General features: G+C 36.9%; 1 protein-coding gene across 9 annotated transcripts in view; it reads right to left on the bottom strand.

The window, feature by feature from the left end:
• The window catches only part of LOC150075069 (paired amphipathic helix protein Sin3a-like), a 718,000-nt gene that overhangs the window by 570,360 nt on the left and 123,493 nt on the right, over nt 1-24,147 (bottom strand). For all 9 annotated transcript variants that reach the window (XM_090389145.1, XM_090389146.1, XM_090389142.1 and 6 more), the window contains 2 exons: nt 20,495-20,652; nt 13,523-13,835 (listed from right to left, as the gene is read on the bottom strand). In XM_090389145.1, coding sequence (XP_090245271.1) covers nt 13,523-13,835; nt 20,495-20,652 — 471 coding nt within the window. The remainder of the gene's footprint in view (nt 1-13,522; nt 13,836-20,494; nt 20,653-24,147) is intronic.

The raw sequence follows: 24,147 nt of genomic DNA, 5'->3' as shown, positions 1-24,147 counted from the left end.
AATGCCAAAGCCATAGGCTTATGGATTGTTGTGGAAAAGGAGTTAAACTATTAAGAGTGGTGGGCTAAATGAGTCAAGGAAAGAGTCTCCATCATACAGCTGCAGGGTTGGCAGATATGCAAGATACTTTTAAAAATATCATTCTCTGTAGAGTGGGATAGAATCAAAATCAAAAATAATTGATTTTAAATTACATTCGCCTTTCCCTTCTAAACTAGATACCACAGTTTCCTTCTGAAGTTTCTATCTTTTTTTCTGGGTTCTTTATTATCTACTAACTTCACTTTTTTTTTTCTGACAAACCAATACGCTCCATATCACTGTCACTTAATTCAATGCCATCAACTTCATGATCAGAATTCCAGAGCTCCCCACCCCTTCAACGTTGGCCAATATCATCTCAAACGTGCCTTGAGCAAATTAATGCCAAATATGGCTGCACGTACACTCCATTTTAAAGGTAATGAAATCACAGCTAATGATTATGAAATCAAAACAAAGCCAACTTTAAAGGAAAATGAAGGTAAAGATGGCAGAACAGACTTACACAATTAATAAATAAGCAGGTGTGTTTTCTTAGCATATGAAGTTAAATAAATGAACATAACATAGGAATCAAAAGAGGGGGAGGACCACTGTAATCACATGCACAGATATTTGCAAACAGAAGGGGCTGACATCTGCAAGGCAATTATTCTGCTTATCACAACATTAGTACACATTTCTGCATTTCAGGACCAAAGACCCACTAATGTTTTAGATAACATGTTTTATGCAAAAAATATTCATTAACATAATATAGTATTAGTATTAGCAATGGCCACATGCTGCCAAGGAAGCCTATGGCTTACGCTACGCCACACAAAAAAAAAATAAAAATAAATAAATAAAATAAGATAATAACAAAATTAAAAAAAATAATAAAATAATTACTAAAAGAAAAGGAAATAGACAATCTATGCATTTCCCTCCTCCAATAGGTAACTATCCAGCTGACCTTTGAATTTCCCCAAACTGTCAGCCTCTACTACCCATGTAGGTAACTTATTCCAGTACAGGCAGTTCCAGCTTTACGAGTTTTTATTTTTTCCAAGTATCAAGTATCAACAAAACTTAAAATATGAACATTAATTGCAAAAAAATGAATGTTAAACATTCATAAATACCGCATTTCAAACCATGCATGTAGCTATACAATACAGTGCACCCTGCTTTACGATATTAATCCATTCCAGAGACACCATCGTATTGTGAAAATATCATAATGTGAACCCAATAACACATTGTGGTTTTTTTTTTTTTTTTTTTGGTAATTCGTTCCAAGATCTCAGAAGTTGAAATTTTCGCTATATAACTAAGCCATTTATCTCTCTAAAAGAGCATTTTTATAATGCAAATTGTATTAATTACCAATTCAAATCATTAAAATGCACTACACTTTCATCATTATCATAATGTTCCGTTATAAGAATCAATTGTGAACGCCTTTGTGATATTTTTCTAAAACACATTTTTCTAGAGGTCACTACTATAAAATAATTTGCACTTTCCGGTTTTTGGGCTTTTCTGTTAGCACAATCTATTATAAATGGGTAATAAACTCGATCTTATTGCATTTGCGGTAATACCGATAACTGCAATTCTGTGGGTTTTTACGTTAGGATATTATGGTGAAATGAGTTCCCCTTCACTGAAATATTCAATCAGATAAAAAACAAATAAATTTTCAGAATCTTCTCTTCATTCATTAATTTTCCCCCCCTTCTTCGTAAACTTGTTACTCTGCATGTATTGTGTTAGTTGCAATCTCACTTGCACGTATTGTCTTAGTTGCAATCTCACTTGCACGTATTGTCTTAGTTAGTTGCAATTTGTGCGTACCATTAAAAAAAATGCTTATGCATACTATCGTGAAATTTATAAAAAAAAGAGAAGGGATTATCTTGGAAACAAACCTCTCTTGAAGCATTTCTGAAGAAAGACTCCTTGTGCAAAAAACTAACGAGTGTGCATTTAGTCGATGATTATGAATAAACATTCTTTAACATTTGTAAGTCAAAAATTTCTTTAAATTATAATTTGCTTGATTTTACAGGCTGTTTTCATTTATTTGGATAAATCTATCCCTTCATAGATGTCATTTATAAAAATCAAAAACAACAGTGGTCTTAAAACTGATTCTTGGGGAACCCCACTTCTTACATCTATTCAATCTGAGGATTAACTATTTATCACAGCTCTATGCCTCCTGCACTGAAGCCATCTTGCTATCCATCAAATGATTTTCCCTGTGATTCCAACCTGTTCCAGCTTATAAATCCCGCATGTGGGAAATGAGTCAAATGCTTTGATAAAATCCAAATAAATAACATCAAAATTATTCCCTAAATCCAGTTCACGACTGACCCTGTCAAAATAGCTAACCAGATTTGTTAAACATGATTTTCCTTTTACAAAACTGTGCTGAGATTCCTTCACAATTCAATTTCTATCTAAATGATCCTGAATTCCACCCTTGCTCATTGCCTCCGTGATTTTCTCTACTACTAAAGTTAGACTGTCGGTAATTTCCCACTTCACTCTTAGAGCCACTCTCATGTATTGAAGATACATTAGCACTTTTCAAATTTGCCAGCGATTTCTCCTAATCTGCCTTTGCCAGCCTTACCTTTTCTGTAGCACTATTACAGATCACTTTGTAGCTGTTATATGCCTCAGTACTTTTTACTGCTCTGTAACTATTCCATGCCATCTTTTTCTGCTCAAGTAATCTGGCAACTTCATTATTTATCCAACTTGGAATCCTCCTCGTAGAGTATTTTTTCAATACAGATTTACGCATTCCAAGCTTCTGTGATTTATGTTTTAAAGGTATACCATAATTCAATTGTATTCGCTCTCTGTAGAGGCCATGTAATACCTTAAGGCATCGTAATTTCCTTTTCTGAAATTAAAACCCATTCCTTTGCCTTAAACTACTGCTACCTCTCTCTCTTCATTGTAGGGGCCTCCGTAGCCAGGTGGGCAGGAGCAGCAGTGCGTAGCACACGCTTCTTGATTAGATCAGGGTTCGATCCCGTGACCACCAAATACAGAGGATGCGGAAAGGTCAGGGAATGACCACCGCATATCCCCAGAGCAATATGGTCTTAGTTACTAATACTCCTAAAAAAACCAAATAACAACTCTTCATTGTCCACAGTAGAACTCCATGCAACTGGTTACTCTTCCTGCTACTGGTTCCTGTACTGTCAGCCCTATTGCATCATCTGATTCATGGGTGACAATCAGGTCTAGCATATTATTTTCCCTGACATGTTGGTACAAATAAAAATCATCTAGTTTAATTAAAAATTTTATCACTCATGTGGAGTTTCCTTCCCATTTGCTCCAATCAATTAGAGGCAAATTAAAATCACCCATAAAAAAGACATTCACGCTTACTTGACCATTTCATTTGCACATAGAGGCTCTCATCATAATCTTCACAATCACCTGGCCTGTAGATTATTCCCACTCTCAATATACCTTTGCTTCCAACTATCTCACACCATACAGATTGTATACTAGCATGCAAATGTCTGAATCCAGAAAAGCTTTCATCTCAGATCAGGCTGCTTTTGATAAGAAGCATGACCCACCACCCCTTTTATCTGCCCTCCTTCCTGAATACATTATAAATACCATAGTGAAACACATCATCATCCCCTATTTCCAGATGGCACCACATTTCTGTAAGCCCTATTACGTCAGCGTTACTTGTCCTAACCAGAAGTTCGAATTCACTCATTTTATTGATGACACTTCAGACATTACTGTATACACAATTAAGACTTAGTGTTCTTGTATAGTTAACTACCCTGACACACCCCATACATAAAGTTATTTAAGCTCACTTCCTTGGCATTATTTGAAGCGTTTTTGCCCTCAGAACTTCTTTCTAATATGTTCTGCTGCGGTAACAAACAAGAACTCGAGGTATGTGCAAGCGGTATTTTTACCAATATTATCAGGTAAAAGCATATCTATATTACCCTTGTCCCCCCCCCAAAACTAGTAGTTTCCAAGCTGATAAAAATTGCAGGCCAAGCTGATAAAAATTTCCCTTTAAAAGCCTTGCAGAGTCCATCAAGCCTTGAATTAATTCACAAGACTTGCACAGCATACGATTCCACCTATCGTGTCTGGGCAGAATTGCACACTCCGTCATTGTGAACTAACTCGCAGCATTTCTTCAGCATAGTCCTATATTTGTCTAACAAATCATCAGATCGTGTATGTTTAATATACTCTCTAACTTACGTAATGCATGACTTATGAAAATTCGATTTTAGGTACGTTTTAAACAAAAAATTAAAAAATCGTGGAAGCATAGTTTGTATCCTGTAGGAATAAATGGAGGTATCATGAAAATATCATAACGTGAACTCAATAACACTTTTTTTTTTTTTTTTTGTAATTTGTTCCAAGTCCTTGGAAGTGGAAATTTTCGCTATACAGTAATACCCCGACTTACGCGAACTCGGAGCTACGCAGTACTTGATTTTTTCGTTTGGTGTATATCTAAAATTAGCTTACCAGTGATTTGGAAGTCAAATCATAAAGCTTGGGTGACAGCTTCCATTTTTGAGGACTGATTTGGTCACCACTTCATACCCGAAGGCGAACGATTTTGCAAGTCTAAACAGATTCCATTTAAAGTGATGCTTCTTATTGACAATGCACCCGGTCACCCTCCTGCCACGCTAATTAATTTCGACCCACGTGCGAAAGTTGTGTTTTTGCCTCCAAACACAACCAGCTTGCTTCAACCGATGGACCAGGGAGTATCAAAACATTCAAGGCTTGTTTGTTTGTTATTTGGTTTTTAGGAGCATTAGCAACTAAGGCCATATTGCTCCGGGAATATGCGGTGGACATTCCCTGACCTTTCCGCATCCTCCGTATTTGGTGGTCACGGGCTCAAACCCCAGTCTAATCAAGAAGCGTGTGCTACGCACCGCTGCTCCTGCCTACCTGGCTACGGAGGCACCATTCAAGGCTTACTACACGAGGTGTTCGTTTGCACGTCTGAATGAAGCTATGAGACAAAATAGTGAGATATCTGTTAAAGACTTTTGGAAACAATTCAATGTTTTAGATGCCGTAAGAATCACTGAAGAATCTTGGGATGAAATTTACAAAAAAACATTGAATGATGTCTGGAAGTAACTTTGTCCATTTTTTTTTCAAAACCGAGACAAAAACAACGCCAGAAACTGATCATGTCGCTCATGTGATAGAAGAAGTTGTTAATCTTGCCAGGCAATTAGATTTGGAAGTCGATGGTGATGATGTCAACGAGCTGTTGGATTCACAGTCAGAAGCTGACAATGACTGAGCTCATAGAGATGTGTGAGCAAAACGTCACTGAACTATCCAGGTGGAACTGGGTCTGAAGTATCCGACACTTCAGACCCAGTTCCACCAGAAAAACACATGACAATTGCAAGCTTGACAGAAGGTCTCAGCTCAATTGAAAAGGGCTTAAAAATTTTAGAAAACAGACTCCAACAAAGAACACGTTATAGCTACAAAGCAAGGAATAAAAAAATTATTAGCTTGCTACGAAGAAATTCTGCGTGAAAAAAGAAGCCACTGTGTGGTCAGACCAATTTGTTAGATTTTATGAAGCCATCGACATCAAAATAACTTTTTTACGTAACCCATTTATTTTTTTAATACACATTTTGTATTAATATGTATAAATAATTGCAATTTTATTAAATATTTTTCTTCTAAACTAGTGTTTTTGTTAGTCCTTGGTCCCAATTAAACAAAATTTATATGTATGCAATGTTGTACCCCGACTTACGCGAATTCGACTTAAGCAATTTTTGTTGGACCCACCTATTGCGTAACTTCGGGGTATTACTGTATTACTAAGCTATTTATCTCTCTAAAAAGTCATATTTAAAGCATGTTTCTGAAGTTCATAACCATATAACAATAAAAACAATTTGCACTTTCCAGTTCATTGGGCTTTTCTGTTAGTGCATCTAATTATAAACGAGTAGTAAACTCGATCTTATTGCATTTGAGATAAAACTGATAACTGCAATTGTGTGGGTTTTTATGCTGTTATGGTGAAATGTGTTCCCCTTCACTGAAATCTCCAATCATATAAAAACAAATTTTCAGAAGCTTCTCTTCATTCCTATTTACATATTACAATGATGAAAGGAAAGTGACCAATGAAAAGTGCCAGGAAATGAAAAAAAATTGATTTAGAAATGAAGGTGAAAATGATTAAGATGTACAAAGAAGGACAAAGTTTCCCGTCTACTGAAACGGAATTAGGTCTCGCTGCTTCAACAGTGAATACTATTTTAAAGGACAGTGCACGTATAAAAGAAGTATCAAAGGATCAACACACTTAAGGTCACAAAACAGCATTCAGGTGCTATATCGAAGATGGAACAGCTGTTAATAATATGGATCGAAAATCAGATGCAGGAGCGAGTGCCTGTGAGTCCAATGGTCATTCAAGCAAAAGCATTTATAAAGATATTAAGGATAAGTACGGTGAATCCCAACCCAAGTTTATGGCAAGCAATGGGTTGTATAATACGGTCAAGCACTACGTTGGTTTTCAAAACATTAAAATAGTAGTAGTAGTAGTAGTGGCATGTGGTGCAAGAAAGCAAGTGTATGAGCTTATGCAGCATCAGCCAAAAAAAAAAAAAAAAAAAATTTACAAAACAATTCCCTCTAAATGTTTGTCCTGTTCCTCCTTAAATTTACTTAACCTATCAACTTCCACAACAGATAGCAGTTTGTTCCAGCAATTAACCACATGCTGCTTAAAGGCAAATTTCCACACATCTATTCTACATCTGTCTTTCCTCAACTTGAATTTATGCCCCATTAGGTTCGCAATCTGAACAAGTGGAAGAATCCCATCAGAATTCAGTGTGCTTAATCCGTTCAAGGTCTTATACATTTGAATCAGATCACCTCGCAGGTGCCTAGTCTCCAGTCACTGCAATTTGCAGATCTTAAGCCTCTCTTGGTAAGAGGATCCCTCCATTACCCCTCACCAATCTTGTTGCCCTTCTCGGTACATGCTCAAGAAAAAATCTACACCCTTCCTAAAATGAGGCCTCCAGACCTGTATGTAGTACTCAAGACGTGGCCTGACCATTGCCTTATACGAAGGGATAATCATCTCCTTTTCCCTGCTAGAAAACTTCCTGTATATCATTGACAAAACCCTATGACCTGCCCTGGCAATCCGTCTGCATTTCTCTGAAGACTTCATATCTGACTGCACAATTACTCCCAGGTCTTTTTCATTTTCTACCACGTTAAGTGTAGTACCACACAGCTGGTATGTTTCTCTGGGGTTACTTCTACCCATATACAGTACTTTGCATTTGTCAATGTTGAACTTCAGTTGCCACTTCTCAGCCCATCTGCCAAAATTTTCTAGATCCTGTTGCAGTAGCACACTGCCAATACTGTCATTAACAACCCTGCCAACCTTTGTATCATTTGCAAACTTCGACACTAAGCCTGATATACCTTCATCAATATCATTGATAAATATACAAACAAACAGTGGACTCAACACTGAACCCTGTGAGATTCGATTCCACTAATAATATTAGTCCATGAAGAGCAGCATCCATTGATTACCACCCTCCCTCTTCTCCCACTCAAACATCCTTTTATCCATTCTAGCAACTTACCCTTAATGTCTGCCATGTGCAGTAGTGTCAAAAGCTTTCCTGAAATCCAAGTATATGATATCAAAATTATTTTTTGCATCCAGTTCCTTTGTAACCAAATCATAATACCAAATCAAATTTGTCAGAGAAGACTTTTCCTTAACAAACTCATGCTGTGTGTGAATTATTGCTGAAGTCTTATCTAGATGATCCTGTAATGCATCTTTAACCAGTGACTCCATTATTTTACCCAGAACAGAAGTTAAACTAACTGGTCTGTAATTACTTGTGTCACCCTTCGATCCCCCCTTTGTGAATTGGGCATACATTTGCACATCTCAAGTCCGTGGGGACCTCCTGAGTCCAAGGATGCTCTCATAATTATGGCTAAGAGTTTGATTACTTCCTTTGCCGCCTCCTTTAATATAACTCGATAAATCCCATACACCCAAGGTGCCTAACTTCAACAATTTCTCCTCCACTTTGCTCCCAGTTATTACAAAATCATTAAGCACCCTGCTACAATTTGATAACCTTCTGGCATTTTAAAACCTTAGTAACTCCTCATGTGTGAATGTAGATGCAAAATACTCATTCAGTTTGTTTGCTATCTGAGAAGGATCATCAACAGTCAAACCATCGATATCAAGTGGACCAATCCGATTCATCCCCTTCCTTTTAGAGTTTATATAAGTAAAGAAATCTTGCTGCTTTTCTTAGCATCCTTTGCCAAAAATTTCTCGTAATCTACCTTCGCCTTCCTAACCTCCTTTGTGACTTGATTACAGACTAGCTTATATCTGCCAGACTTCTGTGTCGCCTAATAATTTATATGCATCCCATGCATTTTTCTTCTCTGCCACGAGTCTCATTAGTTCGTTTGACAACCATTTAGGCCTAAACCTTGAACAATATTTCTTAATAGGTATGAAACTTTTAGTAGCTTCCACGATTAATTCCTTGAATGCTTCCCACTTAGTATTTGCTGTTGGTAACATCATCAGTTGATCCCACTGTACAGAATTTAAAAACTGTCTGAGTCCACTGCAGTCACCTTTGCAGAAGCAAAAACCCTTTCCTTTACGCCTGATGGTAATTATATCTTTAAGTAAGTCCCACATCGGTACACTGTGATCGCTGCCACCTAGTGGTTCCTTTATCTGCAAATTTTTAATACACGAATCTTGATCTGCTGATAACCAGATCAAGAGTATTACCCTCTCTGGTTGCCTCTCGAACATGCTGCTGCAGAAAACAATCATCCAATAAATCCACAAAAGTCTTACTAGTGTGCAAGTGACCAACCCACAAGTTCCAGTTAATATCTAGGAAGTTAAAATCCCCATTATAAGACATTCTGATTTACTAACCCACTGTATTTCTCTGTACAATTGTTCATTGTACTGATTCGAGTCATTAGGCCTATAACACACTCCTACTCTTACTTTTACTTTTGCAGTGCTTATGTCACACCAAACTGACTCAACAGTGCACTGTTCATCTATATCAACTGGATATAGATGAACAGTATGCAATGAAGTCGTCAGTACCGATTCTGCAGCTGCAGAGAAATTTTGTGATGTGTTGATAAAAATTATTGATGAAGGCATTCAAAGCAGCAAATTTTTAAAATTGGCGAGACTGCTGTTTATTGAGAAAAAAATGCCGGATCAAACATACATTGCCAAAGAGGAAAAGACAATTCCGGTTTTCTAGGCTTCAAAAGATAGAGCCACGCCCTTGCTTGGGGATAATGCAGCAGGAGATCACAGATTAATACCACTGCTTGTGTACCATTCTGGAAATACTCCTGCATTTAAGGACATCAATAAAGCCACCCTACATGTGCATTTCCGATCAAATCATATTGATAATAATATCTCTCTTTGATGATCAGTTTAAATGCTGCTTCATTCCCAAGGTTGAAAAATACTGTAAAGACAACGACATTCCTTTCAAGATTTTGCTTCTATTAGATAATGCTCCTAGACATCCTATGCATCTAGGTGATTTCAATTCGAACGTGAGAGTCATATTTCTACCACCAAACACGACTTCACTCATCCAACCTATGTTGTTGTTGTTGTTGTTGTTTGTTTTTTTAGGAGCATTAGCAACTAAGGCCACATTGCTCCGGGATGTGCTGTGGTCATTCCCTGACCTTTCCGCATCCTCCATATTTGGTGGTCACAGGCTCGAACCCCGGTCTAATCAAGAAGCATGTGCTACGCACTGCTGCTCCTGCTCACTTGGCTACGGAGGCAGCATCCAACCTATGTATCAAGGTGTTATTTCAAATTTAAAAGGGTACTATTTACGCAGAACATTTGCTCAGGCATTGTCTGCAGTAGACAATGAGAAAAATTTTACATTAAGAGACTTTTGGAAATCTTACAATATTTACCACGCACATCTTAAACATTAATAAGGCCTGGGCAGAAAATATGGCCACAGCATGTAAAAGACTTCGAAAGATTTGAAAAAGACGAATCATATGAAGAGGTTACAGATAAGATTGTAAAGATTGCAGAACTACTTCAGTTGTAAGTTGATGCTAAAAACGTGGAAGTGTTAATAGAGAAAGAGGAGAAGGAATTATCTAACGAAGAACTTACTGACTTGCAGGCAGTGATAGTGACAGAAGAAAATGCTGACGAAGCTCAAGATGAACCAAAAGAGGAGCCGAGACGCTTCATCACCAGAGAGAGATGGCAATGCCATTTCGTGAAATTGCATCGGCAATGGCAGTTTTTAGAAGATGGATCTTGACAGCGAATGATTCTTAAAAGTTAACAGAGGGGTGAATAATATGCTTGCTTGCTACAAAGAAATCTACAATCAAAAGAAACAAGCCACTGTCCAGTCATCCATTAATATGTTCTTTTGTACGGTTGACCAGTCGACCCCTTCTAAATCTCCACCGCCCTCAACCTGCATAGCGCAGTACTTATCAGCTGAAGGCGTCGATTCTGGCAATGATGCTCAAAAGGTAAAACTTACTGATGTTATGCCTATCTCCTCTCTTTTTTTGTAATTTTATAATTTTGAAATTTTTTTAAATTGCACGCTTTTGTAATTTTTCCTGTGCATGAGATAAAAAATTGAATAAATACAATAAATAATTCTATTTTCTTGTTCACCGATCGTTTCGATCGGTGAACAAGAAAATAGAATTATTTATTGTATTTATTCAATTTTTTTGAAATTTTTTCAATTTTTGAATCAACAGTTTTTTTGATTCAATCAATTCAGCGAGCACAGCTGTGAGTGCTGCACAAGCATGGGGGAAATTCCAACTTATGTAAAATCTAGTTTACATAGCATTCAGTGGAACGCAACCCTTATTTAAGTTGGGGAGTTCCTGTAATTAGTCCCTAAAATCTCACTATCTGTTGGTAACATCATTAATTGTTGCTCCCGGCAGCCATACCCTGCCGGGAGCAACAATTAATGATGGATTTTATTCTTTATTAACAATTAATAAAGGATAAAATCTACCTTGAACAAATTATCTACCTTGAAAAAAAAAATTATATGTATATTATAAAAATCAAACTATTACAGGGAAAAAAAACTTATATCGAACTAAACTTTACAATATACTAAATAAATTATTTAAAATCAATATTCGAACCTCCGTAATCCTACTCTACTCCACCAATCCCCTCTAATCTGTAGTTCTCTGTAATCACTATGTAGAGCACCGCCAAGGTACGTCTGCTCACCACGAATACCAACAGTAAAATGTTGGCAGTGTGGAACAGTAATATAAATACAATCTTTAATATAATATAAAAAATTAAATAATTTCTTTCACTTCTTGAAATTGATACTTCATGCTTATAAAATGCTATGTAAATGGAATAATTACATTCCAACTCTAAATGGAATAATTACATTACGTAATTCTTATGCATATAATTTTGGTAAATTAATTTATTAGTTCCACCCGGTGTGGGGAGGACGGTGACAATACCACTGTGCTACGCGCGCAGCTGTCAACTTCGTACAAGGCATGCACATATCACTTAAGCATTTTCTAAATCAAAAATTAATCCTTTATGTTTGAAATGAATTTCAATGAATCAATGTATTCAGCCCCCACTTTGTATTTCATCATCATGACAACAAATTGGCAAGGGAACCTGTTTGTGTGACTTCCAACCACAGGTAATTAAAAAATAAAAATAAAACTACTTTTCCTGGATATTCTACTGAAAAGACCAGACCAACAATATTACCACTAAAGTATACAGGTGTGCGTATACTGAAGCCATCTTCAAATTTCATTTTTCACATCCCCATTCAATAAAATTGAGTATCATAAAATCATTCATCAACAAAACACTAGGAATGTGCCAATAATCCACCCTCAATCAGGAAATTGAGAATTTTAGACAATTCTGTACAAGTAGTTACACAATTGTCTAAAAGGAGGCTGCATATGGACTTTACTATTTCATTTGTTACCTGCATAACAAAACAAGAGGTTTTGAAACATTAACTAACTGAAATAGGTCTTGTGATTTTACATTTGATAAAATGCCAAGTGATATATATGCATGCCTTCATGTTCCACTAAACTAAAATTAATTTATCAAAACTGTGTGCAGAAAACATAGACTCATTTTATTAACTTCTTGCTTTCTTACCAAGCACTACTTTTTACATTCAGAAGTCATACCACACAAATGAAGCCTCATTTTTCAAAACTACCAACCAAGTTTCAATAATCAATGAATTGGAGGGCAACATGTTGATAGAGAAGCTTCAAAGAAAAATAAAGAACACATTCTTCACATGTGAGATGGAAGAATTCTGGCATCTCTTCTGACCTATGATTGTGCTTGAGGGTTCAAAGAGAGTTATCTGAGCCTTAAGGAGTAGTCTATGCAGAAATGCAGTAGTACATACATTTGAGAGCCATGCTGGCCCATATGACTTAAATATAGACAATGATTTTATTCTTGTCAAAATGATTAGTCATAAACTCCTCTAACCTATGTGGTCATGCTGGAGTATAAACAGAATATTTATCTTATACCTGACATTTTAAAAAATCAGTACTCAAAAAAGCAATAAATAAATTGAAGTTCATATATGAACTGCTGCCCATCCTGAATATTTTTTCAAAAGAATATAATTAAAACTTAATTAATCTAATACATTTTAGAGAAACCTGACAAATATGCAAGATCACAATCACATAATGTTGGAATGTGACACTGCTACTGACCAAGATAGATTAAAACAAAACCCAAGATATAATGTATAGCACTTAATCTGCTAAGATCACATGGTTGGTTTGTGCTATGTCTGTATGCTAAACACGAGCAGTATTACCTAACAATGGCTTCAAGGCCAATGCTATGTGGCAAATGATGTATTACTAATTTGAGTACTACTATTGAAAAAAAAAAAAAAAACTGTTCGCAATTATAAAAGTAAAAGTAATCACATGTACAAAGGGTAAAAATGATACTGTATATATTTTCCCTATTTTGGAACAGATCCAAATTTTACTCAGTTGCATAACTTCCTCTCAACATGGATTCCCACAACATAGCTTCCTTCTTGGACACAGACCCCCCTCCCCCCCGGAATTCAGCAAGTTTCACTGTATTAGAAAAACAGTGAAATAATCTATCCCAATGTAAATAAGCATTTTAATGCATATCATTACAATTAAACAAAATTACATTAAATAATCTAAACTCACTTGGAAAATAGACTTGTCTGAGACAACAGTGCCTTTAATAATTTCAAGTATACATAGCATGAAACGTAATATAATATTATAAAGTATTACCAACCTTACTTCCCGAACTAGGAGGATGGGGAGTACTGGTATGACTACTATGATTTGACTGGCTTCCTTGGGTAGCATGTGTATTAGAACTGTGATTGGCAGTATGGATTGTAATTGAGGCTGCTGCTGCTGCAGCTGCCACTGCAGATGATGCACTTGAACCAGCATTTGGTCCAGGCATACTGACTTGTACTTGTTCATTTGACTGTACTTCAATTCTGTATCCTGGTGGTAAAAAGGTATTAAAGCCAACTATAAGGTCTGGATGACCTCTAAACAAATTGGACACCCTCTGAATAACTCCTGGTGTGTCGATACTGAAATTTAAACATATATACCTTTAGTATAATTATTATGGAAACATTTGATTGTCTTAAAGTTTGTTGCACATAGATTTAAAAATATAAGCAGCAAACAGGGTTGCAAATATGTAACGTACCAATGAAAGTTAAGCAATGCACAATAACACTTTTGAAATAGTGATTCAATTTCACAACTATTCTATTCTATGAGCATATGTGTAATGGTTATATAAATTGGTTTATGAACATTCAAACTTCTTTCTTTGCATTGAAACCACCCTTAACAGACAATTCTTTAAAAGCAGACTGCTCATTTTGGACATAGCAGCTTGAGTTACAGCCAGGCGTATTAGAAATTACATGTTAAACAACATCTCCAAAACTGTGCAAAGACTTTAAAGATGTCCTTTTTGCATTTTAAACCTCATTGCACCACACATTTTTAAGGGTAATTGTGACACAAATATGCATTTTCAGTAATCAACAGGCATTTGCAATGAGGGCAAATGAAGGTCAGGGTCAATGATTAATAGTTGCACTAATAAGCCTTATTCTGGCTATGGGTTATTCCCAATTGCACAATATGTCATTAACATACTCACAACTGTAAGGACTGTTTACAAGCTTCATCTGGAATGTCTGAAGTTCCAGTGGAACACAACACTTAACAAGGGCAACAAAATTGCCAAACTGAGATGCTGCTGCAAAAATGGAAGTGGCGGGTGGGGAGGCAGTATGCTTTAGCAAGTCTGTATTAATTACAGAAGCCTTAAATGCATATATACCATTAAAAAAATACTCTATGAGGAGGATTCCAAGTCGGATGCATTTATCCATTCATGGATAAGTTTATTTTGCACCAGAATGTAATCAAGGTATCGTGTTTGCGCATGTTAGTAAAGGTTCAAATGTCTAAGATGACAAACACTAATAGATATTAAGGGAGCTTTCATCAATCCTTATAGGCAACATTTCAGAAATCAATTTACAAGAGATTTGGTTGATAATTAATACTGCAATTTGATCAAAACAGATCAAATAAATTATATGTAATGAAAATGAGTCAATTTTGAAGCAACCAGCCATCTCACATTAATGGAATTTTTTGATATCTAGTTCTGGTAAATCCCTAATACGAAGAGATACAACCAATGCATTCTACATTGTACACTATACTATGCTTTGACAGAATGTTTTCATTATCATGTGGGATATCTATACTAACAGAGAATAATTTCCCTAATTTTATGATCAGTTCTGAATACTACATCATCTTTGTATTTCAGAATATTGAATTCAACTTTTTTTATTATTATCCATTTATTAACCACAATAGACTGTGGGTCACCCCGGGATGGCAGTGTGCCAGGAGAGTGAGAGATTTACATACTGAGGTGCAAGTAACCACATTACAATGTATAAGAGTACATGTGTGCTCGACCTGAGATATTTACATAATTGAAGTTACATATGCTTGAAATAGACACAAAGTTTATAGCAATAGACATGGGGAGGGATGCAGCAGGCAAAAAGACCAGGTGTAGGTGATCGTCACAGGTTCAGTTCTTGAGGCATTCCTTTCTGTAGAGCTTGTCCTCACAGAACTTATATGACTGTCTTAAAATTATCAGGGTTGATGCCCAGTTTATTGTTGTAGATTTGGAGGCAGTTGGCCGGAAACATGCCCCTAAGGGAATCAATGTTTGTAAGTGTAAACCAGAGAGAGTGGCAGGAGTCTCAGCATTCACCTCTTGTCTTCTTTGGGCCAGAGATTAACAGGGATACAGATGGAGCATCAATTCGGCCTGTGATAAGCCGAGCTAACATGAGTACATTTCTTGTTGTATTGTGAAGTCTCCAGGAGGTCGTCCCTAGATTAGCTTGGAGGATGGATATAGAGGTAGTAAAAGGGTGACCCACCACCCTGTTCATTCATCTGAGCAACCAATATTCCAGACTGAGGTACTTTTTTCGGTGGGAGGCAGGAGCAGATGACCAAATTTCAGATGCGTAGAGAGGGATAGGGGTAATGCACCTCAGGATGTACCGACAAAGCAGCGCTGGCTGATGCGCACCAATGAGCTCCTGACGCACTGCCCAAAGTGCCGCGTACATCTTCTGTCTCATCCTGACAAAGTGAGGCTGGAAGGCGAGTCCAACATCCCAGGTGAGGCCTAGGTCTGTGTGGGAAGTTACCCTTTGCACCCTTTCCCTGCCAATGAAGATTTGACCATCATTTTTAAATCTTTTTTTGGTTATCGGTAGTTGAGCAGATTTGGAAGGGTTCAGATGCAACCCAATTATGGCGAGATAGTTTTTCAGTTTCATTATCTGTGTAGAGGCCTGTTGGTTAATATCAAGGATCTGATCAGGATGGTTTGAACTCACAAAGAACTTCAGATCATCGGCATAAGAGACGAAGTTAGAATTACATGCAAGGAAAGGTTCCAAAACTGCTGTGAAGAGGATTGTTGAAAGCACACTCCCTTGCGGGATGCCTCTTGCGACGTCAAAAGTTACCTGGAAATCGTTGACAGTAACAGGTTGTCTGAGAAGTAGGATGGACTTCAAGATTTGTAGCAAGGTATCTGCCAGACTGAAGTAATGCTTCAGAATAGTAAACAGAGATGGTAAGTAAATTCTGTCGTATGGCAATTTAATGTCCAGGAAGATGATGTCAATCTGGGATTTGTTATTGATGGCCTGTTGGATTCTGAAGAGGGTATCTAGAAGATTTGTAGTTGTTGATCGCTTGTGCAGAACGGTATGAAGGTACTCGGGCCTGTGACCAAAGCAGTGCTGGGCAATTGCTGGCAAAATCACTTTTTCGAAGATTTTAAGTAAAGAGCAACTGATGGAGATGCTAGATAGTTTTCCAGTTTCATTATCTGTGTAGAGGCCTGTTGGTTAATATCAAGGATCTGATCAGGATGGTTTGAACTCAAAGAACTTCAGATCATCGACATAAGAGACGAAGTTTTTAGAATTACATGCAAGGAAAGGTTCCAAAACTGCTGTGAAGAGGATTGTTGAAAGCACACTCCCTTGCGGGATGCCTCTTGTGACGTCAAAAGTTACCTGGAAATCGTTGACAGTAACAGGTTGTCTGAGAAGTAGGATGGACTTCAAGATTTGTAGCACGGTATCTGCCAGACCAAAGTAATGCTTCAGAATAGTAAAGAGAGCTGGTAAGTAAATTCTGTCATATGGCAATTTAATGTCCAGGAAGATGATGTCAATCTGGGATTTGTTATTGATGGCCTGTTGGATTCTGAAGAGGGTATGTAGAAGATTTGTAGTTGTTGATCGCTTGTGCAGAACGGTATGAAGGTACTCGGGCCTGTGACCAAAGCAGTGCTGAGCAATTGCTGGCTGAATCACTTTTTCGAAGATTTTAAGTAAAGAGCAACTGATAGAAATTGGTCGCAGATCTTTTGGAGATTTAGGTTTCCTAATATTTGGAATGGACTTGACATGGTAAGATCTCCAAATTGATGGAACTCTTCTGGATTGTAAGGTTTGTCTGAAGATGTGTAGTAGAAGGTCAACAATGTACATGCTGCATACTTTTTCTAATAAGAAAAATGGGAAACTGTCTGGTCCTACAGTAGCTTTGTTAGGTAATTTGTTGATATCAATCAGGGTCTCCCTAGGTATTTCTATATCATTCATCTGTGCCCTAGATAACCAGTCCTCTTGTGCGGGAGAGGAATCTGGATATGAAAAATTTGCTTGCAGGAGGTTGCACTGTACCCATTCCTGGACAAGCTTTTGATCAATGATATGATGGTTTGTCTGGTGTGATAGAATCCTTCTACCCCTCTTCAACCTATCAAGAACAGCTTGGTTTAGGACTTGTCTTTTCTTTATTAAGAAGTAAGCTCTTTCTTTCTTGAATATAGTGAGGTCTGAGTAAGTTGAGATTTCTGCCATTTACAGTAGGCCTTCTGCTTCCTGATGAAGGCCAACTTGGTTTCCTTATTAAAACACCGATTCGACTTGATACAAATCCTAACTTTCTTGGATGCACCACGGAGTGCAATTAACTTCAATTATTTGGACAAGGCCATAGTGGCATCTTCTATCGACTCAGAATAGATTGTTGTTTGTTTGTTTGTTTGTTTGTTTGTTGTTTGGTTTTTAGGAGCATTAGCAACTAAGGCCATATTGCTCCGGGATATGCGGTGGTCATTCCCTGAACTTTCCGCATCCTCTGTATTTGGTGGTGACGGGCTTGAACCCCGGTCTAATCAAGAAGTGTGTGTTACGCACTGCTACTCCTTCCAACCTGGCTACGGAGGCGCCACTCAGAATAGAGGCATCCCCAGTCAAATCACTGTAAAATGACTTTTATGATGGGTCTCATGGTACACATAAAACCTCTTCCTAGGGATGGTTGTTCAGCATTTATTACAAACATAGTCGTTTAAAGATGAACTTCTCATACACTACATTTTCGAATGCATGGTGTATCACAAATACTCAGCAATATATTATGCAATATTTCTGAGAGGTTGGTACTTACCGTCTTTATGAACACTTGCCATGTCAAAGGTGCATTCTCATTGGGTGCCAAAAATTCACACTTCTTCACAAAAACAGTGCATGGCTGAAATTTGTGAAGAAAATTTACATGCATATGATGCACAGATCCACAAACACTCTCATACACTACAATTTTCGAATGCATGCAATTTGTGATTCGAACGTATCACAAATACTCAGAAATATATATTATATAATATTTCTGAGAGTTTGGTACTGATCATCTTTATGAACACCTCACCATGTCAAATGCACATTCTCATTGGGTAACAAAAATGCACACATCTTCAAAAACAGCGCAGGACTGAAATTTGTGAGGAAAATTTACACATTTATGATGTGCAGATCCACAAACATTTCTTTCAAGAATTGTAACGGAAATGAATTAATCACTGAAATCTGAAAACAAAACAAAAATCCATGCAATGGGTTAGCATCCCCTCAAAACAATTCAGGTCTCAGCCCTCCATTGGGAAGATTGTGGCTACCACTTTATGGAATATGGAAGCAAAGACTTTGTGAAGTCTTTGCATGATGACACTCTCTATGAGGCTATGCAGCACAAATTTTGCACAGATCTTCCTTTTCTCTACATCTTCATGAAGAATTTGATGAATAATTTCCTTATTCATATTCAACTTGTCAGATGACAACATCTGATGTCTAAGTTATCAGATGCTGACAGGGTCAATGATTTCTTGACACAACTTTTCCAAACTTTTGTAATTATTACAAACATCCTCACATCCATCTTTCAACTGCTCATATCATTCAAACACATTAGTACACCTTAAGTTTCATTACCATAAACAGTTTTTAACATGTCTTAAGTTTCTGTTGCAGATTTTCCCAGTCTAAAGCAAAATTTCATATTTGTTCATATCTCCACTGCAAATTTGTGACATGGAATGTTAATGTTACTAACAAAACTAGTGTTACTTGCAACCTGTCAGTCTACTGGAAAAGCTCTATACCCCCATCTGTGGAGGAAGTTTGAACTAAAACATACCACTTCCATTTATTTTCATATTCGTTTAACATGACAGAATCAGTCTTAGATACATGTGAGGCATGGCAGTAAAGTTTCTAAGACTGATGCTGTCATGTTAAACGAATATGAAAATAAATGGAAGTGGTATGTTTTAGTTCAAACTTCCTCCACAGATGGGGGTATAGAGCTTTTCCAGTAGACTGACAGTTTTTGGGAGCATTAGCAACTAAGGCCATATTGCTCGGGGGATATGCGGTGGTCATTCCCTGACCTTTCCGCATCCTTCGTATTTGGTGGTCACGGGCTCGAATCCCGGTCTAATCAAGAAGTGTGCTATGCACTGCTGTTCCTGCCCACATGGCTACGGAGGCACCTATATGTATGCATGCACTTATTTATTATAATGAAAAGTAACAAATTAAAACAAACACAGAGCAAGAAAGTAAAATTATACAAAATGATTGATTTACTTGTGAAAGTTGATGTCTAAGGTTTTGAGACCAAAATGAACCATCAGCAGTTCTTGCAGCTTGAAGAAAATGTCACATGTCGCTTTTTGTTTCATCATTTTAGAGAGCTCCCTATCGCAATAAAGAGCATTCAACTTTTCTGCTCGTATCAAGGCTGCATTCTGAAAATCTTCCAAAGGGATGAGGAGGTCACATAAGGAAAAGAATGCACTTGAAACAAAATTTTCCCTTGTCAATATAAGAACATTTTCCAGTAAGGATAATAATGCTTTTATTTATCATCATAAGCAACAAAACTGCTCTTAATTTCATTAACCTTTGTTTCTCAGATAGTCTACAGCATGCACAAATAAATAAAAAATAAATAACAGGATTTCATTAATATAAGAAAGGCTTGTAACACACATTACTTGTATTTTCTCTGTTACAAAATTTTCCATGTATACTTTCATGTCGACCACTATGGTCGTAGGCTAGGATTAGCATTCAAGTATGTGCAGCCAGAGAAAGCATTGAAGCATTGTTTCCCCAGGGTCAAACATTAAAACAAAAATTTTAAGTGGACTTTTCTAAAAACTTTTGTTTTGCAATTCAGTGTATATAAATGGCAATAGGTATTACCGCTACCATTTAAAACAAAAGAAATTTATCAACTAAAGAACACACACCTCTGAGACTTGAATTCCTTCATGATATCCAAAAAATCATTATAAACTTGTGGTTGATTGCCAAATTGAATTTTTACTTGATCCAAGTAGGACAATGCATCTTCAACTTTTAGCCTTTGAAACTGCTGCTGCTGACCTTGCATCTGTGCAACATGTGCCTTAAATAAAAAAATAAAATAAATTAAATCTGTGTACTGTATCTGATTTGCTTTCATTTTTTACGTGTTTATTCAAATTACCACATTTAAACATATGATAACTGCTGCCAGCTGCAAAGTTAAGCATGTGAGGTGCTACTACTTACATCCTGACTATTATTAAATAAATAAAAACAAAATTATAAAAACAAAAGAAACCAACAAGATCAGATACTCGTGAAATTACAGTAGCAACTATGCCTGGAATAAACACACTTCATCGAAAGGCATCAAGTATTCAGAATTAGCCCCCCCCCCACCAAGATATATAAATATAAACAAAAAAACAAATTTTTTATTTGAAATTCTTGTTGTACTGTGGGTTTTTGAACCATCCAACTGACACATTTCAACAATGTAATGGCTAGTTCTAGTATGATGAACACAAGGGAAACAAAAATGAGAGAAGGAATAGACAGGGCAACAAAGAAATAATGACAATTCATATAAGGCAAAATATGGATTACAAAAATATTTACTTAATTGCCTCCCTCAAAACAGTCCCCCAGGGACTGAATACATTTGTTACAACGTTCACACAAGTTTCAAAGACTTGGAAAACTCATCTGCTGTGATGGTATTAAATTCTGCTGCTACATTCTTCTGAATGTCATAAACAATATCAAATCAGATCCTTTCAATCTCAATTTCAACTTAGAAAACAGGAAAAAATCTGCCAGAGCCAAGTGCAGGTTAAGTTCACTGTCACCTGTTTGAACAAAATCTTTGCAAGCATCTGCTCTTCTAAGTTTATCCACATCGCCCATATAGTGTAGAACAAACTTTGTGCAAAGTTTTCCTTTTCTCAAATGTGTGGTAATTATGGACCAAATCAATTCCTTATGCACATGTAACTCACTTGCTAGCATTTTCAGCATTAATCAGCAGTCACATGCTAGTAACCTATGCACTTTGTCCACCAATTCAAGGCTGCAGATTGTTTTTGGTCTGTCCACTTTGAGGATCATCTGCTACATCCTTCCTGTCCTCTTTAAAATGCTTAAATAAAATGTTTATGCTCAGGACAGACATCATCCCAATAAGCTGGGACTTTTCCCTAGCTTTACACAAAACACGATGTTGATCCCTAGTTCTGTTCCTTGGTTTCTGAAGGTAATGTCAGATGCGATGCACAACAAACTGAAGCTTTTGGTAATAGGCAAAAGTAAACAACCCCTATGTTTCAAAGGAGTAAAGTCGTTAAGAGTTGGACTACAACTACAACAAAAAATCTTGAATGACAAGTGAAATTTTTGAGCAATGGATTTTAAATTTCAATAGAAAGATAACAAAAGAAAACAGAAAAATTGCGTTGACTGTCGACCACTGCCCTGCCCACCTTCACAAGGCAATTTCAAACCTTAATAGTGTGAAGCTTGTTTTCTTCCTTCTGCAGCCAGTGCCAAATTTACATATAGCTAAACAAACTACAGCTTAGGGCCTCGAGTTCCAAGGTGCCTCGTTCCATCTTAAAAAATCCTTTTTTAATATTGTGACAGGTGAATGGTAAGGGAGAAGGGCCTCATACATGTTACAGCTTAGGGCCACGACAAGTTTAAATCCAGCCATGACTGCAGCCAATGGACCAAGGCATTATCAAGAATTTGAAAATGCATTACCGAAGATTCACACTGAAAAAAAATTATACTGAGAATAGAAACCAACCAACATAGAGATTCTGTTAGAGATTTGTGTATATGCATATCAGAGTTTGCAAAAGTGTGGAGCAAGATGAAACGGAAACAACGATTAAGAATTGTTTTGTAAAAGCAAGTTTTGCTAAAATGCTAATTAACACAGATGAGAAGAATGAACTACTACAAGACATTGAGCAATCTTGGGAAGAGTTCCAAGCAAGGTCTGATCAGAGGAGAAATTGTTCCTGATGAATTTTTAGAAGTTGATAACGATGTCATAGTAGCTGAATATCCAAGTGATACCAACATTTTGGAGCATATTTAAAGAACTAGTGAATATATCAACGATGAGTTCAATGAAAATGAAGGCATTTCAAACAAGAAATGTTGGCAGCATTTGAAACTCTGCATCCAGGCCTCTGGTGGGAAGAAAATGTAACAGAAAATATATTTCAATGGTTCAAGTTTAGACAAATTAAGACATAATTCTCAAAAGTGTACTAACATATTTTGCGCATCATGTAAGTAGTCATTAATATGTGTGTATTAATAAATTGTTTAAAAATTTTAGAAAATGTAACCATTCCCACTTATTCCTGATTTATTTCCCATCTTTTACTTTATTTCTGAATTTACAGTATTTTTCATTGTTGAAAAGATCATATTTCTTTATAAGGAAATTTCTGTATAACAAATTTTTTCAAGGGAAAATCAATTTCATTATACAGAGGTCCAACTGTATATAAAAATATTCAGGGAACAACAAATAACACTTATGAGACAGTCCTGTGCATTCCCAAATTTTCACACACTTTAACTCCATTGCGGTACCCTGAATAGAATAATACATACAGTTTAAAATCTGTGTCTGATACTCCCCCGCCACAGGTTAAATGGACTCATTTCCCACCCAGCATAGGACATAAGGGCATACATGCACACATTTGCATACCCGTCAGTACACATTAGCATTGTTATTTAATTAGCATTACCAGAGGCATATGATGTAAGAAAGCAAGCTTATGTAGCATCAGACAAAAAAAAAAAAAAAAAAAAAACATTTCAAACATCCATTAACTCTGAACATTTGTCCAGTTCCTCCTTGAACTTATTTAAGCAATCAATTTCCACAATGACAGACTGAAGTTTGTTCCAGCAATCAACAACTTGCTGGCTAAAGGCAAATTTCCACACATCTATTCTATAACTCTAAATGCCCCTCAGGTTCATAATCTGAGCAAAAGGAAGAATCCCATCAAAACTGAGCCTGCTCAACCCATTCAAGGAATTATACACCTCAATCAGATCACCTCATAGGTGCCTAGTCTCCAGATGCTGCAATTAACAGAACTGTAGCCTTTCTTGGTAACAGCAACCCTTTGTTCCACTCACAAATCTCATTGCCCTTGTCTGTACTCGTTCAAGCAGCTCTACGTCCTTCCTAAAATGAGGCCTCCAGACCTGTATGCAGTACTCGAGGTGAGGCCTGACCAGTGCCTTAAACATGAGGACAATTACCTCCTTATCCCTGCTAGCAAAATTCCTGTATATCATTGACAATACCCCGTGACCTGATCTGGCAGCCTGTCTGCACTGCTCACAAAACTTTATATCTGACTGCACAATTACTCCCAGGTCTTTTTTCATTTTCTACCACCCTAAATGTAGTACCACACAGTTGGTACGTTACTCTGGGGTTACTTCTACCCATATGCAGTACTTTGCATTTGTCAAAGTTAAACATCAGTTGCCACTTCTCAGCCCACCTGCCCAACTTTTCTAGATCGTATTGCAGTAGCACACTGCCATTACTGTCATT

Source organism: Mastigoproctus giganteus, chromosome 14 (genome assembly GCF_048544385.1).
Source record: "Mastigoproctus giganteus isolate SK-2022 chromosome 14, ASM4854438v1, whole genome shotgun sequence".
Lineage (NCBI taxonomy): Eukaryota > Metazoa > Arthropoda > Arachnida > Uropygi > Thelyphonidae > Mastigoproctus > Mastigoproctus giganteus.
Note: the sequence above shows the minus strand (reverse complement) of the source record. Positions and strands in the feature narration are given on the sequence as shown.